This window comes from Apis cerana, linkage group LG7 (genome assembly GCF_029169275.1).
Source record: "Apis cerana isolate GH-2021 linkage group LG7, AcerK_1.0, whole genome shotgun sequence".
NCBI classification, from domain to species: domain Eukaryota; kingdom Metazoa; phylum Arthropoda; class Insecta; order Hymenoptera; family Apidae; genus Apis; species Apis cerana.
Window position 1 is genome coordinate 11,538,431 of NC_083858.1, and position 20,122 is coordinate 11,558,552.

General features: G+C 47.5%; 1 protein-coding gene across 5 annotated transcripts in view; it reads left to right on the forward strand.

Moving 5' to 3' along the window:
* Positions 1 to 20,122, forward strand: part of LOC107999222 (discoidin domain-containing receptor 2) — a 133,201-nt gene that overhangs the window by 8,798 nt on the left and 104,281 nt on the right. For 2 of the 5 annotated variants that reach the window (XR_009830573.1, XM_062077206.1), the window contains exon 1: positions 7,283 to 10,000. The exons of 1 other annotated variant lie outside the window; for it this stretch is intronic. Coding sequence is in view for 3 of the 4 variants with exons in the window: in XM_062077206.1 (XP_061933190.1) it covers positions 9,930 to 10,000 (71 nt within the window). In the remaining variant the exon portion in view is untranslated. Of the gene's footprint in view, positions 1 to 7,279; positions 10,001 to 20,122 lie in introns of those variants that run through there. 2 more of the 5 variants (XM_062077208.1, XM_062077207.1) reach the window with 2 other exon arrangements.

Sequence of the window (20,122 nt, forward strand, 5' to 3'; positions counted from 1 at the left end):
TCCGGATATCGAATAATCGCCGGATTACACCGACGATTGTACGCTCTGCGAGAGAGGCCGGAATTGAAATCTTTCAAATGGCTCGGGTTCCAACCGAAACTCTCTACGCGGATGTCTCGATGCGCGAGAAGAATATTTCGGGGTATTCTTGGTCCGGTCTCTCGACCTCCTCCCTCGGTGCAGGCGGACAAAAGGAGGGAAGAAACGTATGCGTGTGTGAACAGGGAACGTCGCGAATACGTATCATAAGCCTTCCAGACTCCGTCTATATTAGAGGAAAGAAGGGGGGAACGAAACAACGATCCTTTCTCGACTTTTTGTAATGGACCGCAGAATTACGAACGTGCCCAACTCTCCCTTTGCCGTTCGTCAACTCGTGTGTGCGCTTTTACCGCGGCAACAATTCTCCCCCCAAGGAAACGAGGAAAAACGTGGAACGCAACGATGGGCGAAGATTGGCATCGAGTGTTTGCGAGGCGGACGCAACCACCCGACCCATTTTCGTGCACGGTGAGAGCGGAGCATGTGGCAATAAGCAATTTGTTAGCTGGAGGGGTCGAGTGGCATACGTTTGCGACTCCTTTTTCTCTTACACGCACCGTGTTGCTCCCAACGACGCCGACCTAACGATCGATAGCGACTCGTCGCGTCGTTTCCGCCGATGGTTAACCTCCCGATTATGATCCGACATGTGTCGAGGATATACTCGCGTCGTCCACAATGAATCTTGGCGTGGAATATTTTACAAAAGAAGAAGTTCAAAGACTTTTAAAGAAAATGTAGAAAAGCTCCGATGTAACCGTTGATTCTATTTTATATCCGCGATCTTCTCCCCGTTGCTAAATATTCTTTAAATATTCCAATATTTTCTCTCGTAATGGAATTACGCCAGCTAAATTGGGAAAAATAATCCTTTTCCTTCGTTCCCCCGCGCGAATCAAAAAATACGGCCGGGAAAAGAATGCATAAGCCTCCGGTACGTGGAATTAACGTACGAGCGCGTTTCGCGCAGAGGTGCGCAAGAATGTCGGAGAGAAATCCACTTGACTTTGCTTTACGCGAAGACGAGGAAGCGTTGAAAAAGGGACGAGACTTCTCTTCCTCTTTCCTCTCCCTCGCCTCTCTCCCTTCTTCGCGAGCGCCAGCCGGCGGCGTTATGCGAACGCAGACGATAACGGGGGAGGGAGGCGCAAAATAAAACGAGATCGCATTATGTGCACTGGTGAAAAGGAGCCGGAGGGGCCGAGGTCGCTCCGCGCGTGGATCATATAGCTGCCGATGCGCACTCGTATAAAAGTGTTTTGTGTCGCGGATACACAAGCGCGCTCCTCTTCCTCTTCACACGCGGATCTCGCAGTAGACGGCCTCGCAACTCGCGTCGACTCGTTTATAAGACGACGTTTCGCGTGAACAGGGAGAGTCGCAAAGCGATGAGTGGAGGTCTCCTCGTTGGAACCCTATCTATTGACACGCTGCAGCTCCGATTTCTCTCCCTCTTTTTTCTTCCCTCTTTCCCCTCCCCCCCCCTTTTCGATTTTCAAAGTCACGCTCGTGGTGTTTCGATCGCGCGAAACCCTCCCCTTCCCGCGCCTTTCACCCGTTAAACCTTTCCGTTTCCACGCGTTTGTGTCGCGGTTCACGTAACTGGTGACTGACGGGGCCGTCGGGGGTACCGCGATGAAAACCGCGCGGTAACCGAACTCCATTAATCACGTGGCTTTCGCCGCCTAATGAAAGGGGAAAATATGGCGGGAGTCGAAAACGCGGGGCGGGAGCGTGGCTACTGAAGTTACCGTCGCGTTTCCAATGGAATTTCCACGTACGACGAAACGATTCAAACCGAGAGTTTCAACCGTTGATAATAAATTTTCACCTTTCCTTTCCTTTCGATAACGATGTTTTCGCTCTTTCGAGCGGAGAAACGCATCAGGGGGATCCGTTTAAAGAAACGGATTCCACCTCGTATCGTTGCGAAAATTTTTTATTTCGATTCCCGTCGCTTTTGTTTATTCGTCGTCTCGAATCCCCTTTTGTCCGTTTACGACATTCCTTTGACGGGAGCTGCGTCGACTTGCACTCTCTCTTTCTTTCTTTCTCATTAAACGAGAGGCGAACGAGCAGGATATCGATAAAAAGATCGCGTCGTCTTCAGACTCTCCTTGCGGCATTATCCGCCGATTTCCCGTGCCACGGGATGTAATCTCTCAAAGCCGATATGCACTAATGGCTGTAGAAAAATTACATCATCCTTATATACCCTCTCTCTCTAACTCTCCCCTCCGTGCCCTCCACGAAAATTTCATCGGCAGTATTTATCTTGGCTCGGTATTCTTTTCTTATTATATAACTCGAGCTTTATTGTAAAAGAAAAAAGAGAAGTTACCGGTTAGGTAAGAAAGGATATATACGGCGTGTATGGTAAGAGCGTTCTATTAAAAAACTTAGAGCGAACTATTCTAATAAAATGCAGCTTGTACATCGAACGGAATATATACGCGTATATACGTACATATAATATATATATATATATATATAGTCCCTTTGGCGGTTATATATTCAATCTAGGAGATTACAAGTTCGAAACGAAGTTCACCAATGAAAAAAGTGAAACGAGAAAAATTGGATTACCCCGGCAGCCAACCGAGGGGAAAGTATCTCTCCTCGTGAATCTCGGCACGGCAGGTCGTTGCGGCCAGCTTTCCACCGTGTGCTAGGGATGACAATGGGGAAGCGCAACGATAATACCTTATTACATCGTATCGCTGTCGGGGATACGCACAACCCGTTCGCATTGTGGGCTCATTAATAACGCGCCCCGATCGAAGATAACGCTGCAACGAACGGGCACGCGGTGGATGCGCGTGTATGCGCCTTCTAACGCCGATTGTAAGTAGTCACGCACGAACGGCCAACACTTGTCGCTCGGAATCGGCTAATTCATTGTCGAGCCGGATAACTTTCTCGTTTAAGAAAGTGTTTACGCTGCGTTCCGAATTTTTTTTCTAATTATATATTATATTATACGCGAGATTAAATTAGATTTTTTTTTTTTATAGGTCGACACTAACCTCCAGTATCATAAAATTACGCGGTCGTATTCTTTTCGAGATCTCTTTCTCGATAGTCGGCTAAACGTAGAATCGGGTAAGAGCTGGAACTGGTCTTTGTTGGAATGGGTTATACGTTTGAAACGTAATCTAGAATTCTTCGATAATTTTAATTAATGGTAAAAATCGGGAGGGGGGAGAAGAAAGGGTTAATTTTACTTGTATGAGGCTCGCGTCGTAATCGGGAAGAAGAAATTCTCTTTTTCCTCTCTTTTCATTTACATCGATCCCCTTTTCATTTCTCGCTCCCATCTCCGACGCATTCAAGAAACGAGCGCGCCGAAGAAAGATATCGGCCAGCAATTGCTGGAATGGTCCCCCGATAATACGCGCATAACACGTATCTCGTTCGCCAGAGCAAGAGATATCGTAGCCAACACGGAGAAAATATCGAACAATGGGGGAAACTATGAGTTTCCGGAAAATTATCGGCCGCATCCGTGCTCCATATTTACGCGATATATTTTAACCAGGAATATCAGCAGCGATATCGAGCCCGCGATTATTCGTTTCCCTCATTTGTACGCGATGCAAAGTTATAATAAAAGTTGACGCTTTTAAAAGTTCGTTTCGCGCGAGGAGTAATGTGTCGGATCTGAGATACGATGACCGATTAAAATAAAGAAGAATTCCTCCTCCTGTGTTTCGTATTTTCGAGTCGAAACTTGGAGCGGAATCGTGTTCGCGCCTGTGCGTGTGTGCAGCATTGCAGCTGATGACGCGTGACACGTGCGCGTCGTCGTTGGGAATCAATTAGGCCGACATGCACCGCTGCCCCTGCGATACGTGTAACACCTTCCTCCTGCACTGAACACTTTTCGACGTCGACCATCGCGGCGAATATACGAACCGCTCTCGAAATTCGATCAAATTTCATAAATTTCCTGCGATCAAGGTACTCTATATTTCGTGGAATTCTTTTTTCTCGAAATAATGGTTTTTAATAGTGCTATTCAAGCAACCGTTGATTCTTCCTGAATTTTATCAAGCGCTTCGCTCTAAGTAACGATAATAATTCCACCGACGAAATTGCAAGTGATCGATCGTTAAGATAAGTTTCCACGAATTTCGCAGACGAATGTCACCACGTCGTCTTACGCTTTGCCGGTTTACGGTCAATGTTGACACATCATAAATTCAGAGCAGTGAAATGCACAACTGGGAGAGGCTCAAGTAGAATTACAACCCGGTGGGTATAATTTCCGGATGAATCATGAATAATTTCGCGCGGCGAGTCGAATCATTTGTTCAACTACGTATCAACTACGCCGCTACCACGAATTAGTTTCCGGATTTGTATATACGTATATATATCTCGCAATTAATAGCGACGCGATTGTCGAAAATGGTCGAAAGGGAAACCGTCGCGACGAGGTCCGGTCGAAAGCTCGTTCGGGCGCTTTTCGAAAAATCTTCGCCCTTGAATCCCGCCGCTGCCGTTTTTGACGGACCAAATAACCGATGCCTGATGTCCGGCGACTATCCAGCGCCGGGTTTACGCGCATCTGCGCGTGTAATCCCCGAAGGGTTTATAGGCCACCATCGTTGCATACATGCGCATAAAGTTACATACCTCTGGAGTGATCAGCCATGGACCAGCCGTGGGTGTAGGGGAAATGCATTGAGGTTTCTGCAACACCCTCGGCCAGCTTCGCCCGTTAATTAAAACTTGCCGTGCTCGTGAACAACACGACTGCGCCGACTCATGTCAAATTTCGCCTCATTTTTCGCGTGTAAACCCGAAACAATTCCCGATAACAATCGTATCGTTTCTATTTTCCGCGTGTATTTTACCTCCTCCCGTAATAAACCCCCGAATTCTGAAAATATATTTGATGAAACGCGTGGAGAAGATAGAGAGAGAGAGAGAATACGTGAACGTTTCGCGATGGCGATTAGATCGACGATGAGAGGGGGGGGTGAAACGGCGCTTAGCATACCGGGATGATTTTTAGCCAGATTGCACTAGATTGCGGTCAGCCGTTATCCGTTTATGCGCCGCAACGAAGTGATATGTGGCGGGAACAGGGGTCAATATTATCCAATACCAAAATCGATCCATAATTATTAAGCAAACACAATGGAATGGGCTCCAAAGCATGCCTGGACAAATATGATTACATCGTTGATGCGAACATTCCGATCAATATAAACTGCGCGCCCGGTATTCTCTATCCAATTACGCTTATGGGGTTTTGTCCGTAGATCCGTGGAAATCAATCCTCGCTGACCGTGCATCGATGGTATCGCCTAATTAGTTTGATTATTCCGCGACTTCCTGGATTCGTCAATCGCCAACAAAGACCCTCCCCCTCCCTGTTGCGCTCCATTTTCGGGCACGAATATCTCGCTTTATAAATACACCCCGTGTTCGCTACGATAAACGTTGTATATTTCTTAACGTTTCCCACGTGCGCCGGTTTATTTATCAGGATTCGTGGGGAAAGGAAATTACCGAGTTGAAAAACACGCGCAATTAAGGGATAAAAATGATTCGATTCGATTTTATCGCACGTATCGTCGACAATCGGCGAAGAATCCGGAGAATTATTCGAGTCAGACTCGTCGGATTCTCTCGATCTCCGCCTCGATGGCACGTGACGACGAAGGATTCGAGCGATAGATGACAATAACGCGAGTCGAAGCGTTTTACGAACGTGTAGTTCCATTCACCGTGTGCCTAATTAACAGAAACTGGAAGTGTTCTGACCCGAGGCATTGTGCGGGCCAACGGTGCGCGCAGCGTTCCTTTACGAGCCGCGAGCGGTGAGAATTTAATTAACCTGTTCTGCATTTGATAGCCGGCAAAAACTTCCGGTCGGTGTCTTTTGTGAAGTGGTCGTAATTAATATTCCTCGACAGAGGCAAAGAGCAGAAGAAGCCGGGTGGTTGCGGGGATAGGGAGAGCTGCGAGAGGAATTTCAGACGCGGGACCATGTACGTGTGTATATATATATGTGTGTGTGTGTGTACGCGACGCTTCTGCCTCTTAAAGGGCAGAAGAATTTTCGGATGACGAACTTTTCGTTACTTTTCGAGCATCTCGCGGTGAGACGGCCAGAGTTTAATCGGACGTGCAAATCCATCTATCCGGAACAGTTACGAGTGTTTCGCTTTCACTTTTGATTATCGGGTTATACGAAGTAAGTTCGCTTTCCCGTTCGCAAATTTAAATGGCCTTGAAAAGATTCGTTTAATCCGAAGTGCGAGGCAGCAGTGCAAACGATCGATGCGAGCATTTGTAAGTTCGGAAGGTCGGGAAAAATGAAAAAGAGTCGAGGAAAAAAGGTGGGTAGGAAGAAATTTAATCGTCGTATTTTATCATCGTTAAAAAGTACCGATAAAAATGTGTCGTTTGTTGGATAAGGGATACAATTATGAAAGTATTCTTGTTCATAAAGGAGAATTCTTATTATAATAACTCTTTTATATATATATATGTATATACACGCATTCAACTCGTAAAGTCGGGTCATTTATATACTTCACCGTAAGTTTTTGTTTGGACGAAACGCAAAGGAACCATTATAAAAGTATTTTATAACCGAGGATGAGAGAGGGATTCGATAGGACGAGTCCAAAAGAAAATGAACATCCTCGCAAACTTTTCATCCCTTAACAAAATTATCGAGAAATTTTATATTCGCATAAAATCAAAGCCGACATATTATTTTTCGATTAAATTCAATTAATCAACGTATACGACCCGCGCGCGTGCCGTAGGTAGATCGAAAAAAAGGGAAAAATATTACGCTTCTCGTCTTCTCCCGATCCATCCAATATCCATCCAAAGCTACGAGAAAGTAAATTCGACCACGTTTCACTTGTCCTTTCTACTCTCTTTTGCTCTCTATAAACGCACCGTATCGAATCGATATAAAACGAGGTTCGAGCGAGCGGAAGAAAAGTAATCGCAGCTCGGTGTAGCCGTGAAATCCGTGAAAACTTCGGCTCCCCATCCCCCGCTTTTTTCCCAGGGAGGGAGGGAGGGAGGGAGGGAGAAGTACACGGTGGCGCGTTACGATTCGACGCCGAATTCCATTCATGCACAGACCTTTGTCGTGTCTGGTAGGGGTGGAAACGGCGTGTCTGGGTGACCGAGGTAAGAAAATGGAGAGGAAAAAGTGGGGGACAAGGGAGGGGGGGGGAGAAGAGATCGTATACGCCGGGCGGAACACGGCAAAGCAATTTCTGTACAACCACGTTTTCTCGTTTCCGCGAAAGGAATCTTCGAAAGGGGAGGGAAGCAAGGGTGGAGGAACGGCGGAGAATTTACATGCGCGCGAGTTTTCAAGCGTGTGCTGGTGGCGCGTGTCTGCAAGAAAAAAAAAAGAGAAAGAAAAAAAGAAAACGGATGAACTCCCCCTTGCGAATCGTTCGCTTCTTCGACTCTTCCCCCTTATTGGGAATTATTCCATAAGCTCCGTATGGAAGCTTATCGATGCGCTCTATGAAACCTGACGAGCTCGTGTACAACTCGGCCAGAGAGAGAAAGAGAGAGAGAGAGAGGGGGGGAGCGCTATCGATTTCGCTGTCGTTAATGATAATTAAGGCTTGGCGCGATGAGATTTCGCTAATGGAAGATAATATACCGGCCTCGGTGTCGTGTTACTATTCGATTTTCCGTGTAAAAGGCAGCGCACGTTTAAAACCAAAAATTTCCCTTGCTTATTATCATCCCCTTCCTTGTTATTACGTCGCAGGAAGACAAGCGACAGCGGAAGCACGAATTATCGATAAGGGAGATACGATGATGGAGAGGAGGACGCGAAAAAAAGGAAAAAAGAAGATACAGGAGAAAGGGAGGAGAGAGCGAATGGAGCTGTACGGCGAATATGGCGAAAAGAAAAGAGTAAATGTTCCGTTCGGTTTACCGATGGGGGAAAGAGGCGAGCTCATTATCGATTTCTCTGAAACGATGTCCTTCCTACGTTCGCCATTTATCGCTGAACGATTGGCGCCAACCGACTTTCCGCGTTCGGTTATCGGTTTTATTAATTGCCCGCTAATCGAGAACTCCGAATGACCGTAATGTAATCGCGTCGTGTCGTCCGGCTATAATCGTTTGAAGAACCGCGCATCTGGTCTCCTCCCGGTCGTTCAACAGTGGCCGCGCTTATCAATATTCTCCTATTAATGACTACCGATATAAATTAACAGCCGCGCGACGGTAAGGTTAGCCGCGCGTGTTCCACTTCCGTATTTTCATCGATTCTCCGCCTCGCGTTGTTTGCTCTTGCTTTTTCCAAAAGGATATAATTATCCCCGTATAATTATATTGGAGCGCAAAAGGGTGGAAACTGCGCTGAATTGAAAATGAAATCGACGCGATCTAATATGAGCGTGTGCTCGTAACAAAGTCGAACAATCGGGGTTGAAAAGGAATAATATGGGGCGGAGCAGAGAGGAAAAGAAAAAAAAAAAAAGGAGAAAGAGGGGAAAAGGTGTATTCCGGTTTGTCCGCTTTTATTTATCCCGCGACCGATATCCATCCGTGAATCGATCAAACACTCGATGACGTGCAGCAAGATAGAGAGTATACCGTGGAACGACAAATATTCGTGCACGCAAAAAAAAAAAAAAAAATACAAATATATATACGTCTAACAAACTTCATCATTGTTTCGGTAACGTGATGGATTGAGAAAGATCTTTCATTATAGATTTTCAATCTATTTTTCAATACGGATAACGTTCATTCATCTTGCACGCTAAACGATCGCGGCCGATACTTGGACCGAGGCCGATGCGCGTTTAGATAACGCGGTTTAACGAGTAATTTACCAACAACAAATCTCCGGAGAACGTTTATAGCTAATGATTAGTAATTATATTATATCGCGCAATATCGTATGAAACGAGAAGCGTTACGCGAGAAATAAATTGTGATACGTATAGAGCGGGTATAATAATAATATAAAACGAGAACTTATAGCATGGAGGGTGTCCAGTTTTAATAACGAGAATTGCTTGTCAAAAGTACCAGCTGTAAGAAAGAAAGAAAATCGAGGAATGAGAGGATGAAGCGTAATCAATTTCCCCTTTTTTCCCTCCCTCTTTCGATTGGAATCGTCTTATCTCTTACGAAAAACAAATTTTGTATTATTCACGTGTACAACACGCGCACAGGAGAAACAAGTAACGCGCAAAGGAATACTTACGCCTCGCTTTCAAAAGCCGAGGTATCCTCAAAAACTAAGGAGTTTTCGACGGGAATAAAAAAAAAAGTTATAATTTTAACACATTACCTCTTCCCAAAGATCGTACACTTTTTACACCGAACACTTGCATTCATTAAAATTGCTGCACGCTGCACGCAACGCGTGCTGCACGTATCCGGATGGGAAAAAAAAGGAGGAACAGCACTGGCTTCCCAACGAAAGAACGGGAAAGGTCTTCTCGGTAAAGGCAACGACTCGGCCGCGTTATTTATCCGGCGAATCCTCGTCATCCGTCCGTCGCGGAGAGAGTTGGTTGGAAAAAAGTATTTTAACCGGTGACCCCCGGTGCACGATGGAAGAAGAATTTGCAACCGGAGGAGAAATAAGGGGAGGGGAACGAGCCGCGTCTCCCTCCCTTCGTCCACTCGGTTGTTTAAACGAGATTCAACGAGCGGCCTTATCTCCGTCGCCGGTCTATTGCGAGAGATTGCTGATTGCTCCCTTCGTTCCTTTAATTTACGATGAATCGCGCGTTGCACTCGTAATAAGGCTGGCCGCGCGATGCCTCGTGCTGAATGGCCGTGCTAGAAGCCTACAGCCGAGTAATAACGAGCTGGTGTCATAATCTTCGCTCCGCGCTGCTACCGTCACGCGAGTTACGATGGACCGTGCAACGATATCCACCATTACCCGAGGTTGGCCCCGCATAAATAAGGAATCCCGTCGCGGCCGGTGAGTTATTATCATTTCTTAATTAACTTTACAAGTTCCCATTAACTTCTTTGCGTCGCCGCACGTTTATTATTCCTTCGTTCGTTGAAGAGAGAGAGAGAGAGAGGAGGGACACGCGTTGGAGATACGCGTCCTGGATAGTATTCCCCCGTAGGATTGCAGCAGGATCGACGAGGTGTACGGGAGAGAGGCGAGAAGAGAGGTAATAGAGAAATTCTTGTATTCAAATGAGCGTAGCAAGTCTTAAGGGGCTCGCGATTTCAAGAAACGAGCGAGGACGAGGGGAGAGCGAAAAAGGGGAGAATGGGTTGGCGCCGATGATACGGGAGGTCTTTTTTCTCCCTGCCTTCCCTCGCGGGAATAGAGATAGCGGGTGGAAAACAAGCGCGAAACAAGCGAGAGGAAGTGGTCGTGCGACGAGTTTCGTTCGCCGTGTCCATTTACATAACGAGATTATTTCATTTTGCCCGCGAATGGAGCCGTAACCCCGTATGTAAATCCGGGGACGCGTGTAAGGCGTGGTTCGAATACAAGGATCTTTGATCGCGATCGTCCGACGCAGCCGACCAACAGGCATCGGTACAAAGCGCGCATCGTGATCGAAAGGTTCGGCGTGAATCCTGCCCTGTGCATCGGTGCACGGAAATGTAGAAATAGATTAGTACGCTTACAGTTCGTCATGGTGGAAAAAAAAAAAAATAAATAAACAGGGGACAATCGCTTTTCCGTTTTAATCGGGACAAAAGGTCGGCTTACAAAACGTTTCTTTAATCGCGTTTCGCCGGTTAATTAAAGAATAAAAATGGTGACGAGTTAGCTCCGTGTATTTCGTTCGAAAAATTGCGTTGCACGCAGGGACACAGCGGACCGTGAGGACATCAAAGAGAGCGGGAAAAACCGAACGACGTTGCTCGGCTAATTTTGGACGGGCGAACGAATTTCATCACGGCCGCGGCGGATCATTAATTCATCGCGAGTCGAACAATGGGGCCACCGGTCGGTTTATTCGGTCGAGTGCGATGTCAAAAGTTATTCGGATGTAGGCTAACTGGCCCGAGGGTCCGGCGAGGGGGACCTGTAATCGCCGTGTAAGCTCCCATTTTCATCCCCGTCCGTTCCCCGGATTTTCTGTGAAGAGGGTGGACGCCATCCTCTGAAAAGGATTCATATATCGCGATACAAGGGGTTACGAACGAAGGAAGAGAAGGAGAGGTAGCATCAAATTCAAGTACCGCCCTTTTGTTCGACTCTCGACTAAATTATTAATGGGCGCCACGATTGTAAGATCTCGTCGTTGCCGAGCTTCTTGGTTGGTGCATATCCACCGACGTGAAGGCATTGGGCGCGATATAAATACGTAACGTGACGCGTCACTGTGGAAAATGCAGCCGAGATTATAAGCGGAATAGGATCTGGGCATGGAAGAGCGGGAAGGACCTCGTCTCGGATACCAATTTTTCAATGCGCATTTTAGAGACGTCTTTGCCTCGCGTCAATTTTATTCGTATATCAAGACGCCTCTTTTGCGGAGCGAGGAAGAAAGAAAGAAGGAAAGAAATCGTTGATCGGATTTTTCGTGCGGAAGATTCGAATTCAGACGATTGGTCTACAACTTGAGCCATCTAAGTCGATACGTTCTTTTCTTCCGATATATATATATATATATATATAAGGAATGGTTCAAGACTATTCTTCTCTTCGAGTCTTGCCGTCTCGCTACTCGAAGAGAAAACTTCGCCTTTCCATTCCACGAGTCGTGTACGCAGAGGAAGTATTTAAATCGAATGAAACGAATGGATAAATCAAATTACGCAGAGCTCCCCTTCGCGGGGCATATTTCGCGCAGGCATATTTCACACAAGTATATCCGATACTCTCGATTCGACCTGAGGGGATGGCTGGCTCGTGCGCGTACACTTTCTTTTTTCGGCCCGACATTACCCCCGGAGGAGGAGGGAGGTAACCCGATATATCGACGATATTTTCGGTGGATCTAATATTAATTCCATCATAAATCAGAGCGGATGCCTCGGTGAAAGGGCTCGTTCGGATTTATCGGCCGGCAGGTAGTAGGACGATATGACGATATAACTCGATAAAGGTCTGGCATGAGGCAGAAGGGAGGAGTAGATTCTCCCTTTCGTTCTCCAACTCGTGCCTTCTTTGTTCGCTTTCCCTCGATTCCTCCTCGTATCCACCCTTACCCCTTTCGAGTCGTGGTTGCGGATCGCGGGGACGAGCGCAGCGTGCAGCACAATGCGCGCAACCAACGGCAGATGTGCGCGCTCCGCTCAATGCACGCCACGCTTTCCCTCTCTCTTAGTCTCTTCTTCTCCCCCCTTTTTCACTCCGCTTCGCCTCACCGATATCCCGACACCCCCTCTCTTTTTTTCGCGCTCGTTATGGAAATTCAACTTTTATCCCCCCTCCTCTCTCTCTCTCTCTCTCGAGGCTGTGCAATATTTTCAACGTACATGAATTAGCGGGCTCTCGATATCACTAGCTCGGACATAATAGGAACGAGGCGACGGCAATTTGGAATATGAACGGGAAACCGAATCGGCGGTGCTCGCTTGATTACGCTCTTCTTACCGATCGTTTCTCTGATCATGGAACGATATATGTACACGCATACCCGGTCTCATTAACCCCGTTCAATTTACCGAAATAGGGAGGGAAATGGAACTCGCTCGCGCAGTCACTTTCAATCCGTCGGGTTATATCGTGGCCGGGTAATATCTTAGTAATCGCCCACTCGATGATTGTAACCAATTGGTTCGTTTCCACCGATAAGTAATTGGTAAACAGTTTTATTCGTTTTCCACGAGTCTTCCCTCGTTAACGCGTCTTTTATCGCGATTGAATCTTCGTTTAAATATTTATCGATCTCAATGTGTACGATTAACTCTCGAATTGAAGATTCGTTCGAGAAGAAATTTTAGTAAAAATTTATCTTTCTCGATCGATCCAAGTATTTCTAACTATATTCAAATTTTAACTGTTCGAGAAATTTGTCTCTGCTCGTTTCGCAATATTTTTTTTTTGGGGGGGAGGAGAAGAAGACCGTTTGCCCGAACGACAAACGATCGACAAGGATTGACAAACGGCGACAATCGCGGAGAACCCATAGCCCCGTAAGAACCGATCTTTTGTTTAGGGACGTGAAGGTGAAATAAATTGAAGGCAACAGGGGAGGGAGAAGTGCAGCGAAACGCGCCACTCCCGATATCAAATACGGGATCGTTGCACGTGTTCCCACTTGTCGTTTGTTCTTCTCTCGAACCCCCCCGACACTTCCCCCCTTCGGAGACAGACGTACGAATTATTACCGGCAATACGAGCGTGCACGCCGCGAGAGTGGTTCGGAGTATAATGGACACGAGGATAGAGGATTCAAAGTGCACGGAGCACTCGTTCCTCGAGTGTACCGTTGTATCGATGCCACCGATCCACCCCTGGGGTCGTTTCGCGTGTTCAATTGGAAATACCGTCTGTCGCTCCGCTGCCGCAAATTAAGACGGAAGAATGCAAATGTGCGCTCGTCCATTTTTTCCCTTTCTCCTTCTCCCCTCCTCTCTCTCTTTCTCTTCTCCTTTTTTCTTTTTGTCTTTTTCGATCGTTGTGCACTCGAAAAATCATAATGATGCGTTCACCGACACGTGAAAACCCCCTCGTAATCGAAATAATGAATTACTCGGCCCGGATTCGAACGTGTCTGGATCCCACTTTTCGTTGATTAAACTTGAACGCGGTGTTGAAGTTTACCGACTGACCAATCGAACGTTCGTTATTTTTTTACTTTACTTTGGGAAATTACATTTTTGTATGTGTGTGTGTGAAGTGCAATTCAACGTTTGATCGAAAAAATCGAACTCCCCCTTGCTCGATCGCATGAGAGGCGCGCTAAGAAGACTTTTCTCTCTGATTCACGTTGCCCGTCGTTAAATTATATTGGAGGCGATAATCATTTGCCGTGTTCGACCGTTCCCCGGGACGACGCTTGGCGCGTGCTCGTAGATATCGTGGCGTGGAAAGGAGGATTCTCGCTTGTAAAGATCGTAGATTCGAAAAGCAACGTTCGATGCTCGAATATCTCCGGTTTGTAGTCAATGGCTCCGAGTTGCGTGGCGCTTTCGGTGAAAGGCGGCCAGACAGGGGAATAACTCTTTTTCGCAATTACGTTTGCAGAAATGGCCGTCCGGCACGAAACTTATTCTCGCGTTCGTGTCGTCGCGCTTCACGTGTTCCGCTGCGTGCGCGCAGAAATTGAATCGGTGATGCGGAATAAGCCGTATTAAAGGTGATTTTCTTCGTTTCTTCGTTTTACTCGCCTCGGATGCAAACAGGTTCTCAGTCGTCGGAGGAGAGGATTGGAAGAAACTCGTACTCGTACGGATAATTATGCAAAAATGAGAACGTTAACGAGGAGTAATTATTTTTTCCCCTCTCTCTCTTTCTCTCTCCGTGAAATTAGCCCGAGAACGAATTTCCAATAATAACGTAAAGGAATTTACATCATAGGCGAAATAAGAAATGACGTAAATCGGATTTCGTCGATGATAACGAGCAATCTCGGCGAATCAGGAGTTAATTGGCTCGAAATGTCAGCGGTTAACGAAATTCTGATTCTCTGGCGAAAGTAACGACCGGTTGGAAGAGTCGTGGCACGATCGTGGATGGAAGGATGGATCGTTAAGATGTGCATCGATCTCAAAAATTGCACAATTTCCCAACGTGTCATACCGGATCCGAACGAAGCCTCCATATCTGACTGCTCGCAGGTATAAATATTCCACGTGTTTGCGAATTGAATCGCGAATACCCGGGTAATGTCGCGTTACTGTCTCGCATCTGCGCCTTTCCCGTGCCCGACCAACACATCTGGGTCTTCCCCAGTCGATACGCCGTACATTCTCCATCCGATTCCTATCCTACTTCGTTAGATCGATTATATTTCCGTCATTCCTCTTCATCGCAAAAACGATCCTCCTTCGTTCGCGCGAACCTTCTCTCTTCTTTCTCTCCTCCATTTTATCGTCTACGCGAAATCAGTGGACGCGATTAGTGGAATCGTCCATCGATCTCCTCCTCCTTCTCCTCCTCTTCTATCAATTTGCGTTTCGAACGTACGTTTTACCGAGCAAATGACACGGCACGCGATCACCGATACGTCGAGTCGGCGGTTTTTCGGCAATATCGTACCTGTTCCTCCTCCTCCTCCTTCTCTTTCCTTTCCCAAATGCCTCTTCCCCTCCCCCCTCTATATATATATGTACGTGCGTGTGTTTTTTTCTTTCACTCGGCCTTGGTGTTTGCCCAAACTGGAAATCCACAGTACTTTTCCGCGCGTGGTCCTTTGTAACTCGCAATGACCGCTTTTTCGTCCTTTTGTGACGGTAGTTTTCCATTGCCCGTATTTGCTTTCATTGTTTCTGCCGGACGCAGCCGCAGCTCCCCCGCATTTTCATGCTTTTGATCTGACAGCATACGTACTCCTCATGGGCGGCCGATAAAAAACAAAACGGCGAGGAGGGGGGACGGGCGGAAAACTAACTACGCTCTCTCTCTCTCTCTCGTATCGACGACTTTTTTTTACGCGCACATCGTACGACCCCTTCCAGGGAAAAGGCACTATCTCGATGGCGATAATTTCCCGTGGTACTTGGGAAACTTTTCACGGATAAATTTCTCGCTCTGAATTTCACGTTACTTGCCGAGGGATTGATGTAATTCTTGCGATTAAGAAAAAAGGAATAGGGGTTAAATAATGGGGAGGCTGCGAAAGAAAGGGGAAAATTTTTTTGATCGAAACGTGACCTCATCCTTGTAAATAGTATTGCGGCGTAATAACGCGGTGGAGAATCGCACGGAACAGCAGCCTGTTTACAGAAACGAAGAGACAGAAGGAGAAGCGAGAGAAAAGAGGGGGAGAGAAAAGTGTGTCGTCTAAGATGAATTAAATATTCGGGGACGGGGTGGGGTGAAACGAGGGAAGGCGAAGGTAGCCGCAGTATCATCCCCCTCGTAGCACTCGTCGTCGTCGGTGGCGCGACTGCACCCTCCGGCATCCCCTGGTGCACTTAACCGTGGAAGGGCTTGGAAGCACGCAGGACACCATCCACTTATGTCGCGGTTTCCCCATTGGCATCATACTAAACTAAGTGAACGGGAGAACGAGTATCGTCGTTGAGCAATTCCGTGTTGTAACCGCGTTGAAGTGGGAGGACGGACCCCGTGAATTCGACACGGAACACGACGCATCATCCCATCCGCGATGTAACAGCGGTGCCTCTCGTTAACCACTAACCGTGCAATTACTTGTTATTTCGAAAATAACCTCGCGCTTGAGAAAATGGAACCGTTTCCTTCTCTTCTTCTTCTTCTCCTCCTCCTTCTTCTTCTTCTTCTTCCATTTCCTTCTCGCTGTTGGAAAGACAACGCCTGGAAAGTGGGTGGGGGGAGGATTTCTCGGGCGCCTTCGTTGCGTTCACCGTGAGTCGGATTAAACCCCGCTTTCGCGCGATCGTTTCTTAAGAAATCTGACACTCGCCCGTAACGAGGACACACGCACGCAGTTGGCCGTTCGTCATCCAGTTATCGCTGGAAGAAACTACCGCTCGAGGGCCAATTACGTTTAATATCACGACCAACGGTCCACCGTCGACGATGCAAGGATTTTCGATTTCCAAGGTATACATCCCTTTCCGCGTTTCGAGTACAACTCCATTCCTCCATTGGATGGAAAATCTATCCATCCCTGTCAAATTCCTGTAAAACTCGCATACGCTCGCGTTGCATTTCTCTTTTCCTTTTCTTTCCTCCTCGAGAGTGGACGGCTTCAAAGCCGCGGAATAATTCCACCGTGTGATTACAGAAGCTGTGGAGCTGCCGATCTTGCACGGCTCGACGTTCGACTGCAACCCGGTTTACTTAAAAGGAAGGGGAAGGGATAACTTGGGTGCCGGCGCGACACGCGAGGAGAGAGATTAATTAAAGGGGCGAAGAGATTAAATTGGAGGGGAAAAATCAGCGTGCGCCACGAAACTCTCTCCCTCTTTCTCTCTCTCTCCTTCGAAAGGCGGTTCTCACGCTTTGGCCGGTGTTTATGAGCCGACCCCTTGCCTCGCGCGAGCATTACATTTGAACAATGAGAGCCGTTCTATTGAAATGCAACAATGGCGCATTGTGAAACATGGTGCGGGATGAATATTCAAGAACCGGCGGCCGCTCGAACGGCCGCCGCATCAACGAACGCGGCTTTTTCCTTCTTCGAAAACCGTTGACAATTTCGTTCCTAATATTTCCCTTACCTCCTTCCTCTCTCGTAATATCCGTTTTCGTGCTTCGTTTTTATCGATCGGATTACGAATCGATGTTAATTAAGAGATAGGCGAGGTGCCGTTCTCACCCCGTGACGATCTTCTTGCAAACTTTTCAACTTAATCTCTCTCTCTCTCTTCGAACGTTGTTGAGTTTGTACAAAGTTTGGACGAGCAAGTAGAACGATCCGCACAAAGTCGATGACGATGATCGATGGTCAAAACGATCCGGCGTGACTCGGAACTATTCCTCTCTAAAAGGAGCTTTTAATCATCTCGCGATCGCCTGCAATTTAACCGGTCGTGTGTGCCGTCGGAAGTCGTTGAATTCGAGCGATAAGAACGTGGAGCGAAAGATGTAAAATACTTGGATCGATCGGGGATCGAACCTCGAGTTGCTCGGTGTATAATCAGCCGTCATTTTTCAAACAGTTTTCCTCCTACCCTCCCCTTCCTATCCCCTTCCTACCCCCCTCCCCTCACTCGGCCAATTATCGTAACGATCAGTTCTCGCAACGAGTTATTACATCAGTCTCGAAATACCTGACGGCGTTTCAATAGCGGCAAAAGCGTTTTCGTGCCGCGAAATTAGCGTAGCTTGATTCCGTTCTGAACGTCACGTTCGTTAAGCAATTTCTCGTAACAACCGCGAGATGCGCGCTTAGACGGCGAGGCGGATCGTTCGAGGCGCATTTCCGCGGCGAATCGACGCAAGGAAGCGTCAAAGGGGGGGACGAGCGCGTATTCACGGGCGAAGAATCGGCCGAGTTTACGTTCGGCGCAGTGCCGAAATTACTGGCGCGACACACGTAAGAATTCGGCTCGATACTTGGATCGCGATATCGAAATTTCGTCGAGCGAATTATGAAATTTTTCGCATTCCTCGTTACAACGACGCGATGATGCGGGATGATAGGAGGGTTAAATGAAAATTCGTATTGATCCGGGCATTTTTCCTTCCTTCGCGCGGCTCCCCTCCCTCCCCCTCTCCGGGCGAGAAGCGCTCGTTTCGTGATTAAAATGGGGAAGGAGGAGGCAACGAAACGTAGCCGTTTCGATCCATCGTCGTTCGTCGCGATGCGCGATTTTAATTACGCGTAATTAGTTGGCGGCTCGATTCGAAATTACGGTAAAGCTCTCGCGAGCCGGTAATTAATATCTCAAATTAATCAAAAGATCGACATTGGGTTACGATAATTAAACGCACAATAACGTTTTGCTTTGCGATCAAACGTTGGATGGTAAACATTGTCACGAGCAGCCGCACGCGCCGCGTAATAAATATTAATTCGAGATCGTGGCGATTTTCTTTCGAACGACGAACACGGAACGCGTACACGGAATGATAGAACGAACGACATCTCGAATTTATAATATCTCGTTTAAAGAAGAAAAAGGGAGGGGGGAATATCGCAGAGTGGAGGGCTTAACAGCGTTGCCGATATATTCGTTGGGCGCGATCGACTGTGACCGAGGAGGTTAGCACGTACGAGGGGGACGCTCGTTTGAATTATTGCCAATATTTCCTGGGATACGTAATGCACGATAGAGCCTACGGGCAACGTTAATCCTGACTGACAATTTTCCTTCTCCCTCTGCACGCGCTCGTCGCTGTACCGCTGCACCACGCGTTTCCGTCTTCCCTCCAACGAGTCGAAATTTTCCCTCCTCGGATGCGCGCTTACATCGATTTATAACGCTATCCATCCATCGCTCCTGGGTCGATGGATAATAAATTGATCGACATCGACGGGATCCTTTGGCATTTCGAAGGAGAAAAGGTTGGATCCGTTCTCTCCAACTGTTTGATAATTCGACGCTCGCCTCCTTCGTTACTTTTGTGCACGCCGACTGTGTCGCGTTCCCGAGCCGACGATTCTCGACTCGTGGCATCATCGCTGCTGGCAAAGTTTCAGAGTATAATCGACTCGTTACGACCCCTCCCCGTTCCTTGGCGACACAGGCGAGCGGCGAAGACGATTTCACGGATAAAGGGAACCGTCTCGTCGGGTATAATTTACAATTTAATTAGCCCGGGGGGCATAAGAGAAATATTTTCACCGACGAATGAAGATATTGACTCGGCACGGCTCGTCTGAATGAGCCGGTTGTGCGCGCGACTAACGAATGCCTCGTAACTCGTTAGACATTCATCCGGCGTCGTGACAGCCGCACGTTTCGTCTGTCGACGAAGCAACAATCCGTTCGTTAAGCTTTTTCCCGGTATTACGGCAATCGAGTTGAGTCAGGACATTCGATATACAGCCGGCCAACGGCCGTACGGATAAACCAATGGAAGAGCGTCTTCGAGATTGCTCGCCGCTTCCAAGAAAGGGCAATCGGCTCATCCTCCCTTTCCTTCGTTCGACCAACGATTCCTACGCGGGCCCGTAAAACCATTCGTCCACCCGTTTCCGCGAAATCGCCGCGGAATTTCGCTTCGGAGTCAACATCCGCCCGATCCTAATCACGCTCCCGAGAATCACGCTGGAATACCCGATCCCGGATTAGAATTCGATCTAGAAGGACGAGTTTGTCCGATTCAAATGGGTTGTTCGCATGCCGGCTATTTGGAACATCGAATTGGAAACGAGTTCCTGCCGAGGGTGCTCTGGAATCCAAGTCTTTTTAACTTCTCTCTCCATTTCGAAATTTGCTTTTTAACCTTTCACGATTAATACCTTCGATCCGGAATTTATCTTGGAGGGGGTGGTAATTTAGCCTCGGTGTTTTCGGCCGCGAAATCGTTAAACGGGCTCGAATTTTAACAAGCGACGGAAGGCAGCCTTCGACTGCCTCTTTT